We start from the raw sequence: 12,756 nt of genomic DNA, 5'->3' as shown, positions 1-12,756 counted from the left end.
CTGTGAATGAATTCGTTGGATATTACGATCGTGTGTGGGCTCCAGCGGACGTTTTCTTTCCCAAAAGTCTGACGGACCTAGAAATAAAACATGTTTCAAATCTTGCCGACAGGACTCAAGTCTGGTCGAAAAATCCATTCGTCTGTGTGCTAGTCCGACGGTCGAAAACAGACGCTAAGGCAGCTATTGGCTACTGGCTATGAAATTCCTTATTGTAGTACGTCATCACGTTCAAATCCGTCGGACTTTGTTGTAATTGTGTGTGGCCAAGTCCGTTCATTCGGAAAGTCCATCGGGAAAACCATTGAAAAGTCCGGTAATGTGTACGCGGCACAATTCCTCTTAATTGGGAAAAGTACACATTATCTAGGGATATGCTTTGTTCACATTTCATGTTAGAGGTTTACAACCACTTTAAAGTGCATGGAACAATGACCCGAACCGGTAACCTATTCCTAGTGCCGCGTACACATGACCGGACTTTCCGGCAGATTAGGTCAGACGCTCTTCCCGGCGGACTTTCGGAGGAGTTCCGGCAGACTTTCTGAACGAACGGGCTTAAGTTTTGAAAGTGATGATGTAAGACGGGACTAAAAAAGGAAGTTCAATAGCCAGTAGCCAATAGCTTCCCTTGCGTTGTATTTGGTCCGTAGGATCAGCACACAGACGAACAGTTTTCCCAATTTTTTTGCCCTAATCCTGAACCATAATCCCACCCTAGCACTAAATGTTTAGCACTTTTGTCTTGCATTTCCGAATCCTGTGCTCAGATCCTTCTGGAGACACGCCATATTGAGTTTGTATGTTCTTCCCATGTTTGTGTAGATTTTTTTTTTCTACTAAAATTGCAAAAATACACTGCTGTGGTAAGTGGCTTTCTCTTAAACTCCCCTAGTTGTAGACACATTTAATGTTGAGCTTATTTGAGTAACGGGGCCTGATGCAAACGATTGCCCTTTGTAAAGTTCTATGGATAATGCTGGCACTCTTTAATATGCAAAAAAACAAAACCATTCCAAAATATAAGAGCAGCAATGGGAAATTTAAAATGTAAGCTCCTCTAGGAAGGTCTAATAGTTTGATGGTCTTTGCTGAATGTTGGCACTAGAATTTGGACAATTATTAGACGTATGTAATAAAAAAAAGGACACTGACCAAGCTGAGCATAAACTTCCTCCTTCTCACAGTTGTCTGCTTTTCCAAACCCTCGATTGTCCACCAGGGTGATGGCGTCAGTCAGGTGGTACGATTTTCTTTGCCGGGTATGCCCACCTTGGCTTCCGGTGGCTGACGCCTCAGATGCCTTGACCTCAAACATGCCACCATGCAAGGCATAGATCAAGGAATTGATGAAGGATGATTTTCCATGACCAGTCTGACCACAGACCTGGACCAAGATCCGATTGTAACCCAACGTTGCCATCTCAGAACTTTCAAGGCTGTAGCTGAGGATCTTCTCTCTCAGGTTCACCAAATCCTCCATCTCTGCTGACTGAGAGCAAAAATTATTAAGACAAGAAAAAGGGAATGTGAATTCAAAGGAACCCATCACAAAACAAAGATCCCACCTACTCTCATATGAAACTTGCCATTGTCCAGATTCCAGGTCTAAGTGAAACCTAATCGATTTCGTTTCAGTGTTAGCCCTTGTACACACGATCGGAGAATCCGTCGGAATGTGTCCGATCGGAGCGTTTTGTCGGATATTCCGACTGTGTGTGATCTGCATCGGACTGTTTCCGTCGGAATATCCGTCGGACCAAATTTTCCAACTTGCCGGAAATATTTTCCGACAAAATGCTCCGATCGGACATACTCCGATCATGTGTAGAGAATTCCGATCGGACAAAGTGCCACGCATGCTCAGATCAAATTTCTACATCAAAGCTATTGGCTACTAGCCTGAACATAGTCCCGTCGTAACGAAATTACGGCATCACGTTCTGAACGATCGGATTTTCCGACAACTTAGTCCGACCGTGTGTATGCAACAGTTTCGGACAAAATCCGTCGGACAAAATCCGACGGATTTGGTTGTCGGAATCTCCGATCGTGTGTACAAGGGCTAAGTGTAGTCCATGGATCAGATTTGGTACAGTATATGGATTTAAGATGGAAAATACCTGCTCTTAAGATGGACAATGGTCTTTAAAACTTCTGAGACATGGATCTTGTTTTGTAGCAGATTACCTTTAAATATAAGTAAATCTGGAGACACTTGTAGCTGCTTTCAGTAAAAATTCCAGTTTTGTTAAAAAAAAAAAAAAAAAAATACAAAGTTGTTACAGTGAGCATTATGTGCCCTGTCAAGAGAGCCAGCTAGTGTAGGTGGGGTGTAGTGTGTGCGACTGCAATAATTCACACAGTTGGGTGCAAGGTAAAACATGCATTGAAGTAACGTAGCAACAATTCACAACAAACCCCGGTGGGAAAGCTAACCAACTGGGGAACTCATGGTTTCCAGAAACGGGAAATAAGCAGATTCCAGCTGTATGAGAGGGGGCTGAATTTAGTCTGGCCATCTCATGGCCCAGAAGGTGTCCAGAAGAGCTGCGACCCTAAGCTTTTCCTCCTCGTTGGGAACCGTTCCCTAATGCTAGTGCTGTCCCTAACAAGCAAGGTACCTGTCCCTGTTCTACCAATTCACAAAATGCACGCCAAACCTACAAGCCAGGACCTTTAAAAAAGGTTCTGCCTGACCCAAGATGGCTGCTAGAGTCACATGGGGCTGCAGCATCCAATCGGTTTTCTCCCCCAGTAACCCAAGAAACCAAAGAGGGACCATGTTTCTTCTGACTTCCTCTCCAACTGCTGTGCCGCTGTGGAATAGCACCACCTGCAGTGCAGAAAGTAGACTGTACCTGGCAACACGTGCTTACGCTAAAATCTGGACATTATTGTATCTTATAATCCTATATTACTACATCTGTGCTGTGCAGGCCATCTTACTGGACAGTGTCTGACCCTTCAAGTGGATAGTATAAGGTCAGAGGTTTTTTTAAGGCCTTTGCACTACTTGACCTCAAACACAACTAACAACTCCTGAAAATGCTCAGGAGCCACACTGGCACTGATCATAACTAGTGATGGACGAACTTCCGACGGGACGTTTCGCGAACGCGAAATGCGAACGGACCCAAACGTTCGCGAAACAGAACGTTCGCCGCGGGCCCCATTGACTTCAATGGGAGGCGAACTTTGCAAACCTTCATGTCGAATTTGCGGCCACGTGGTAATTATTAGGGGGTAAAACGTAGTCCCACCATCTGGACAATGACATAATACATGTATGAGGTGAATTTGGGATCGATAACTACAAGCATTTTTATTTTATTTGGGAAATTGTTCTAACAATTCAGGACTATGGAGCTAATGAAGGCAATGGAGGAGAGGGAAGGTCAGGGACCAGGGTAGGCAAAGAAGAGGGTGCAGGAGATGATCACCAGCAGCGTGACATACCGGAATGACACATGCACCGTGATAGAGGCATCTGACAGCAGCACCGTAATACAGAGCACTGACAGCAGCACCGTGACATACAGCGCTGACAGCAGCACCGTGACATACAGCGCTGACAGCAGCACCGTGACATACAGCGCTGACAGCAGCACCGTGACATACAGCGCTGACAGCAGCACCGTGACATACAGCGCTGACAGCAGCACCGTGACATACAGCGCTGACAGCAGCACCGTGACATACAGCGCTGACAGCAGCACCGTGACATACAGCGCTGACAGCAGCACCGTAAGCAGCCCCAGGAGGAAGTCAGCACAGCACAGGGATGGTGTGATCCCCTCATAATAAGAACCCCCAGGAGGAAGTCAGCACAGCACAGGGATAGTGTGATCCCTTCATAATAAGAACCCCCAGGAGGAAGTCAGCACAGCACAGGGATATCATAAGCAGCCCCAGTAGAAATATGACACCGCTCAACCTCTTCAAAGAGGAGGGTAGGGGCATATAGTACGGTGTGCTTTTTTGGGTCAAGGAAGTGAGCCAAATGAATTAAGAAGGTCTGTGTGCTTGATTAAAAAAATAGTTTATAGACATATACATGGTCTACTGGTCACATGTGTTGAATTCCTCCGAGATCCATGCCTCATTCATTTTTAGAAATGTGAGGTAGTTAACACTGTGGTGAGCTAGGCGAGTACGCTTATCGGTCACAATCCCCCCTGCTGCGCTGAACGTCCTTTCGGACAGGACACTGGATGAGGGGCAAGCCAACAGTTCGATTGCAAATTGGGCAAGCTCTGGCCAGAGGTCAAGCCTGCCCACCCAGTAGTCTAGGGGTTCATCACTCCTCAGAGCGTCCACATCGGCCGTTAACCCAATGTAGTCGGACACCTGACGGTCTAGGCGTTCCCTGATGCTGGATCCGGATGACACCTGTCGATGGGTCGGCTGAAAGAATGACCTCATATCCGAAGTCACCAACACATCTTCAAACCGGCCTCTTCTTGCAGGCGCTGTTGGATTGGTACCCGCAAATCCTTCTCTGGGAGTGGGAATTGCTCCTCTGCCAGCGCACGCAAAAGCAGAATGCAGCATTTCTCGAAGCAAGGCCTGGAAGTGCTGCATTCTGACAGCCCTCTGCGACGGCGGTAACATTTCCGCCATTTTGTGTTTGTACCGGGGGTCTAAGTACGTTGCCACCCAGTACTGGTCCTTGACCCTCATGCTTTTTATACGGGGGTCCCTATTAAAACACTGGAGCATGAAGGCCCCCATTTGCACTAAAGTGGAAGCGGTGTGGTGGCCTGGCTCCTGCTCATCATCCAGGATAATGTCGTCCTCTTCATTCTCCTCTCCCCATCCACGCACAACAGGGATCCCAGAAAGGTTTAAAGCATGCTCTTCTTGCTCCTGCTCATCCGCCCCGGCACCATCCTCCTCTGACTCCTCATCAGACTCCTGTTGTTGACTTGTCTCAGATAGAGTAGCCCCCCCTGGGAATTCATCCAGCATTGCGACTTCCTCATCTTCCCGCTCCTGCTCCTCCACAGCCTGATCAATGACACGACGCAATGCACGCTCCAGAAAGAAGGCATAAGGTACCATGTCACTGATGGCGCCATGGCTGCGACTGACCAGTTTGGTGATCTCCTCAAATGGCCGCAGAAGTCTGCATGTGTCGCGCATGAGCAGCCACTGGCGCGGTGAAAAAAAACCCAGCTCCCCAGAACCGTTTCTTTCGCAGAGTTCATACAGGTAGACGTTAACTGCACGTTTCTGCTGGAGCAGCCTATCAAGCATATAGAAGGTTGAGTTCCATCGCGTCGGGCAATCGCAAATAAGACGTCTGACCGGCAGATGGTGTCGCCGCTGAATGTCAGCAAGGCGAGCCATGGCCGTGTAAGATCTTCTGAAATGGGCCGAGATTTTCCTTGCCTGCCGCAAGATGTCCTGGACCCCAGGGTAGTGATGGCCGAACGGTTCGCCCGGCGGTCGTTTCGCGGCGAATTTCCGACATTCGCGGTCCGCACGTTCGAACGCCTTTTTCCGTCGTTCGCCGCGGCGGACTTACGTGTTTAATGTATACAAGAACTTTAACCTTTGGTGACACGTTTATCATGTGATACAGGACAGCCAATTGAGACATGACAGCACATGGACACTTGTACATTCCCCCTAACCTATAAATACACCCGATCCGGTGGCCATTTTACATTCTTTCTTCTGTTAAGATAGGGACAGGTTCCTGTGTGGAGTAGGGAGAGATAAACCACTAGCTATTTGGTACACAAAAGTTCTTTTCAGGACTGGTATAGGTGTTAGGTGTTGATAGGTTTGCTGTGCTGCTGATTCTTGCAGCAGCCTGAGTGTCTTTTGTTAGTTTAGAGAAAGGGAAAGGACGGTGTATGCTACAGGGACAGCCAGATTAGTCTTTCATCATCATCATCATCATCATCATCATTAGCTGTTACTATCAAGGTCCACAAAAGAGCTGTTCCAGTAACCACTAATCGTTCTCTTTTTTTGCCAATTTGTATAGGGACAGGAAGGAAGCAGTGTTGTCAGGCAGTGAGGGTAATTTTAAAGACTTGCTGTTATTATTAGTTCCACAAAGGTTCTTTTCAGGACTGGTATCAGTGGTACAGTAATAGGCTTGTACATGTATAATATTCTTTCTTCCAAATATAGAAAGGATATTATACTTGACTGCTGCCCTTCTGCTGCAGTCTGCTAAACATTCACAACTCACTTGTTCCACAAAAGTTCTTATAAGGACTGGTAACTTGGTATAGGGTGCTACGGTACATAGGCTTGAGTGCGGTACAGTCTGCTGTTCTGTAAGGACCGCTATCGGTCCACAATAGATAGGGTTGACGTGCACCACTGCTGACCGCTGCCCTATACTGCAGCAGTCCTTCAGCGGTATAGGGACTGACGTACAGTCTGCTAAACACTAATACACAACCTGCTTGGTCCACAAAAGTTCTTATAAGGACTGGTAACTTGGTATAGGGTGCTACGGTACATAGGCTTGAGTGCGGTACAGTCTGCTGTTCTGTAAGGACCGCTATCGGTCCACAATAGATAGGGTTGACGTGCACCACTGCTGACCGCTGCCCTATACTGCAGCAGTCCTTCAGCGGTATAGGGACTGACGTACAGTCTGCTAAACACTAATACACAACCTGCTTGGTCCACAAAAGTTCTTATAAGGACTGGTAACTTGGTATAGGGTGCTACGGTACATAGGCTTGAGTGCGGTACAGTCTGCTGTTCTGTAAGGACCGCTATCGGTCCACAATAGATAGGGTTGACGTGCACCACTGCTGACCGCTCACCTATACTGCAGCAGTCCTTCAGCGGTATAGGGACTGACGTACAGTCTGCTAATCACTAACACACAACCTGCTTGTTCCACAAAAGTTCTTATAAGGACTGGTAACTTGGTATAGGGTGCTACGGTACATAGGCTTGAGTGCGGTACAGTCTGCTGTTCTGTAAGGACCGCTATCGGTCCACAATAGATAGGGTTGACGTGCACCACTGCTGACCGCTGCCCTATACTGCAGCAGTCCTTCAGCGGTATAGGGACTGACGTACAGTCTGCTAAACACTAATACACAACCTGCTTGGTCCACAAAAGTTCTTATAAGGACTGGTAACTTGGTATAGGGTGCTACGGTACATAGGCTTGAGTGCGGTACAGTCTGCTGTTCTGTAAGGACCGCTATCGGTCCACAATAGATAGGGTTGACGTGCACCACTGCTGACCGCTCACCTATACTGCAGCAGTCCTTCAGCGGTATAGGGACTGACGTACAGTCTGCTAATCACTAACACACAACCTGCTTGTTCCACAAAAGTTCTTATAAGGACTGGTAACTTGGTATAGGGTGCTACGGTACATAGGCTTGAGTGCGGTACAGTCTGCTGTTCTGTAAGGACCGCTATCGGTCCACAATAGATAGGGTTGACGTGCACCACTGCTGACCGCTCACCTATACTGCAGCAGTCCTTCAGCGGTATAGGGACTGACGTACAGTCTGCTAATCACTAACACACAACCTGCTTGTTCCACAAAAGTTCTTATAAGGACTGGTAACTTGGTATAGGGTGCTACGGTACATAGGCTTGAGTGCGGTACAGTCTGCTGTTCTGTAAGGACCGCTATCGGTCCACAATAGATAGGGTTGACGTGCACCACTGCTGACCGCTGCCCTATACTGCAGCAGTCCTTCAGCGGTATAGGGACTGACGTACAGTCTGCTAAACACTAATACACAACCTGCTTGGTCCACAAAAGTTCTTATAAGGACTGGTAACTTGGTATAGGGTGCTACGGTACATAGGCTTGAGTGCGGTACAGTCTGCTGTTCTGTAAGGACCGCTATCGGTCCACAATAGATAGGGTTGACGTGCACCACTGCTGACCGCTCACCTATACTGCAGCAGTCCTTCAGCGGTATAGGGACTGACGTACAGTCTGCTAATCACTAACACACAACCTGCTTGTTCCACAAAAGTTCTTATAAGGACTGGTAACTTGGTATAGGGTGCTACGGTACATAGGCTTGAGTGCGGTACAGTCTGCTGTTCTGTAAGGACCGCTATCGGTCCACAATAGATAGGGTTGACGTGCACCACTGCTGACCGCTCACCTATACTGCAGCAGTCCTTCAGCGGTATAGGGACTGACGTACAGTCTGCTAATCACTAACACACAACCTGCTTGTTCCACAAAAGTTCTTATAAGGACTGGTAACTTGGTATAGGGTGCTACGGTACATAGGCTTGAGTGCGGTACAGTCTGCTGTTCTGTAAGGACCGCTATCGGTCCACAATAGATAGGGTTGACGTGCACCACTGCTGACCGCTGCCCTATACTGCAGCAGTCCTTCAGCGGTATAGGGACTGACGTACAGTCTGCTAAACACTAATACACAACCTGCTTGGTCCACAAAAGTTCTTATAAGGACTGGTAACTTGGTATAGGGTGCTACGGTACATAGGCTTGAGTGCGGTACAGTCTGCTGTTCTGTAAGGACCGCTATCGGTCCACAATAGATAGGGTTGACGTGCACCACTGCTGACCGCTCACCTATACTGCAGCAGTCCTTCAGCGGTATAGGGACTGACGTACAGTCTGCTAATCACTAACACACAACCTGCTTGTTCCACAAAAGTTCTTATAAGGACTGGTAACTTGGTATAGGGTGCTACGGTACATAGGCTTGAGTGCGGTACAGTCTGCTGTTCTGTAAGGACCGCTATCGGTCCACAATAGATAGGGTTGACGTGCACCACTGCTGACCGCTCACCTATACTGCAGCAGTCCTTCAGCGGTATAGGGACTGACGTACAGTCTGCTAATCACTAACACACAACCTGCTTGTTCCACAAAAGTTCTTATAAGGACTGGTAACTTGGTATAGGGTGCTACGGTACATAGGCTTGAGTGCGGTACAGTCTGCTGTTCTGTAAGGACCGCTATCGGTCCACAATAGATAGGGTTGACGTGCACCACTGCTGACCGCTGCCCTATACTGCAGCAGTCCTTCAGCGGTATAGGGACTGACGTACAGTCTGCTAAACACTAATACACAACCTGCTTGGTCCACAAAAGTTCTTATAAGGACTGGTAACTTGGTATAGGGTGCTACGGTACATAGGCTTGAGTGCGGTACAGTCTGCTGTTCTGTAAGGACCGCTATCGGTCCACAATAGATAGGGTTGACGTGCACCACTGCTGACCGCTCACCTATACTGCAGCAGTCCTTCAGCGGTATAGGGACTGACGTACAGTCTGCTAATCACTAACACACAACCTGCTTGTTCCACAAAAGTTCTTATAAGGACTGGTAACTTGGTATAGGGTGCTACGGTACATAGGCTTGAGTGCGGTACAGTCTGCTGTTCTGTAAGGACCGCTATCGGTCCACAATAGATAGGGTTGACGTGCACCACTGCTGACCGCTCACCTATACTGCAGCAGTCCTTCAGCGGTATAGGGACTGACGTACAGTCTGCTAATCACTAACACACAACCTGCTTGTTCCACAAAAGTTCTTATAAGGACTGGTAACTTGGTATAGGGTGCTACGGTACATAGGCTTGAGTGCGGTACAGTCTGCTGTTCTGTAAGGACCGCTATCGGTCCACAATAGATAGGGTTGACGTGCACCACTGCTGACCGCTGCCCTATACTGCAGCAGTCCTTCAGCGGTATAGGGACTGACGTACAGTCTGCTAAACACTAATACACAACCTGCTTGGTCCACAAAAGTTCTTATAAGGACTGGTAACTTGGTATAGGGTGCTACGGTACATAGGCTTGAGTGCGGTACAGTCTGCTGTTCTGTAAGGACCGCTATAGGTCCACAATAGATAGGGTTGACGTGCACCACTGCTGACCGCTCACCTATACTGCAGCAGTCCTTCAGCGGTATAGGGACTAAGAGTTTTGTCACAGGGTCATTTAAAAAATGACATGCAGAGGAAGAGGCAGGCCCTTCCGCAGGGGTGGTAGGGGTAGGGCAGGAGCAACAGGCTTGAGCCAAAGTGGGAAGTTGCAGAAGGTGCGTTCAATTACTTTAAAGGATGCACCAGACTTGGTTGAGTGGCTCGCTCAGCCTTACTCTTCTGCACCCTCCTCATCCTCTCGATCTGCACCCTCTTCTTCACTCTCTGCTATGTGCACCCCCAAAGACACTACCACCAACAACACGACCACCACCACCACCACCACATACCTTCCGCTTGAGTCACTGGAATTATTTTCCGATCCATATCAAGAGGACATTTCTGATGCGCAGCCACTCTTGGTATTGGATCAGGAAGAGGAGGTAGCAACAAGCGCTACTCAGCAGTCTGACGCCAGTACCCAGATCAGCCCAAGGAGGAGGTTGGTCCCCGGTGTTGCTGCCTACTCCGAGATCTCTACTTATAGCGGTGGGGAAGGTGACGTTGATGATGACGTGTCTAGTGATGTCACGTGGGTGCCCACAAGAGAGGAAGAGGAGGGGAGTTCAGAGGGAGATATGGACCAGCAGATAGGGAGGAGAAGCAGCAATGACTTACATTGCACAGCAGGGACAAAGCAGACTGCAAATGTATCAGGAGCGAGTCATCGACCATGTACGGTCACATCTGGCGCTCCCAGGACACCGGCACATGGCTCCGCAGTGTGGGCTTTTTTTAACGTGTCCGCTGCTGACAATAGCGTTGCCATCTGCAATCTTTGCAGTCAACGCGTTAGTCGCGGTAAGCCCAATACTCACCTAGGGACGACCGCCTTAAGAAGGCACATGAGCAGCCATCACCGAGCCCAGTGGGAGCAACGGAACACACAAAGCCACACTGCAGGCTCTCACCGTCCAGCCTCGTCTTCTACTTCTCCTTCTCCTCTCTCCTCACAATTGTCCTCCACTCCACCTTCCATCACGCCAAGCTCACATTTTTCTGCAAAAAGGCAGGCTTCCGTGGGCCTAATGTTTGAGCGTAAAAAAATGATGATGCCGGATAACCCTCTTGCCCAACGGTTGGCGGCTGGCTTGTCAGAACTCATAGCCCGCCAACTACTGCCATATAAACTGGTGGACTCGGAGGCCTTTCGCAAATTTGTGGCCATTGGAACACCACAATGGAAGGTCCCAGGAAGGAAGTATTTCTCAGAGAAGGGCATCCCAGAGCTATATGGCCATGTTCAGCGGCAAGTGAATGTATCTCTGGCACACAGTGTCGGTGCCAAGATACATCTGACCACAGACACGTGGTCTAGCAAACACGGGCAGGGAAGGTATATCAGTTTTACTGCCCACTGGGTGAACCTTCTGACGGCCGTCAAGCATGTAACCCGTGGCACCCGTGTAGATTTGGTTTTACCGCCACGGATTGCATGCAGGCCTGACTCTTCTTCTCCTCCTCCTACTCCATCCTCCTCCCTCTCCTCCTCAGCTGCCTCCTCCTTTTCCGCTGCTAGCGTCTCTTCCACTGCACCGCCCAAGCTCCCCAGAACCTATTCCACATGCCAGGTGAGACGTTGCCATGCCGTGCTGCGTCTGTTGTGCCTGGAAGCAAAGAGCCACACTGGCCCGGCACTCCTTTCAGCTTTGCGTTCACAGGCAGATGAGTGGCTAACACCGCTCAATTTGACAGTTGGTAAAGTGGTGTGTGACAACGGTGCCAATCTGCTTAGCGCATTGAAACAGGGCAAAATCACGCACGTGCCGTGCATGGCACACGTCTTAAACTTGGTCGTGCAGCGATTCCTTGTCAAATACCCTGGGGTCCAGGACATCTTGCGGCAGGCAAGGAAAATCTCGGCCCATTTCAGAAGATCTTACACGGCCATGGCTCGCCTTGCTGACATTCAGCGGCGACACCATCTGCCGGTCAGACGTCTTATTTGCGATTGCCCGACGCGATGGAACTCAACCTTCTATATGCTTGATAGGCTGCTCCAGCAGAAACGTGCAGTTAACGTCTACCTGTATGAACTCTGCGAAAGAAACGGTTCTGGGGAGCTGGGTTTTTTTTCACCGCGCCAGTGGCTGCTCATGCGCGACACATGCAGACTTCTGCGGCCATTTGAGGAGATCACCAAACTGGTCAGTCGCAGCCATGGCGCCATCAGTGACATGGTACCTTATGCCTTCTTTCTGGAGCGTGCATTGCGTCGTGTCATTGATCAGGCTGTGGAGGAGCAGGAGCGGGAAGATGAGGAAGTCGCAATGCTGGATGAATTCCCAGGGGGGGCTACTCTATCTGAGACAAGTCAACAACAGGAGTCTGATGAGGAGTCAGAGGAGGATGGTGCCGGGGCGGATGAGCAGGAGCAAGAAGAGCATGCTTTAAACCTTTCTGGGATCCCTGTTGTGCGAGGATGGGGAGAGGAGAATGAAGAGGACGACATTATCCTGGATGATGAGCAGGAGCCAGGCCACCACACCGCTTCCACTTTAGTGCAAATGGGGGCCTTCATGCTCCAGTGTTTTAATAGGGACCCCCGTATAAAAAGCATGAGGGTCAAGGACCAGTACTGGGTGGCAACGTACTTAGACCCCCGGTACAAACACAAAATGGCGGAAATGTTACCGCCGTCGCAGAGGGCTGTCAGAATGCAGCACTTCCAGGCCTTGCTTCGAGAAATGCTGCATTCTGCTTTTGCGTGCGCTGGCAGAGGAGCAATTCCCACTCCCAGAGAAGGATTTGCGGGTACCAATCCAACAGCGCCTGCAAGAAGAGGCCGGTTTGAAGATGTGTTGGTGACTTCGGATATGAGGTCATTCTTTCAGCCGA

The 12,756-nt window shown here is 49.2% G+C and overlaps 1 protein-coding gene across 1 annotated transcript in view; it reads right to left on the bottom strand.

Annotated features, from left to right (window-relative positions):
- Window positions 1-12,756, bottom strand: part of LOC143923338 (uncharacterized) — a 65,047-nt gene that overhangs the window by 33,141 nt on the left and 19,150 nt on the right. The window contains exon 2 of the mRNA XM_077446951.1: window positions 1,156-1,492. Within this exon, the coding sequence (XP_077303077.1) occupies window positions 1,156-1,483 (328 nt within the window). The 5' untranslated portion in view covers window positions 1,484-1,492. The remainder of the gene's footprint in view (window positions 1-1,155; window positions 1,493-12,756) is intronic.

This window comes from Lithobates pipiens, unplaced genomic scaffold (assembly GCF_037356315.1).
Source record: "Lithobates pipiens isolate NorthernLeopardFrog02 unplaced genomic scaffold, aLitPip1_a1.2 Scaffold_22, whole genome shotgun sequence".
In the NCBI taxonomy this organism is placed as follows: Eukaryota; Metazoa; Chordata; class Amphibia; order Anura; family Ranidae; genus Lithobates; species Lithobates pipiens.
The sequence above is the reverse complement of the archived record's forward strand: the minus strand, read 5'-3'. Positions and strand labels throughout refer to the sequence as shown.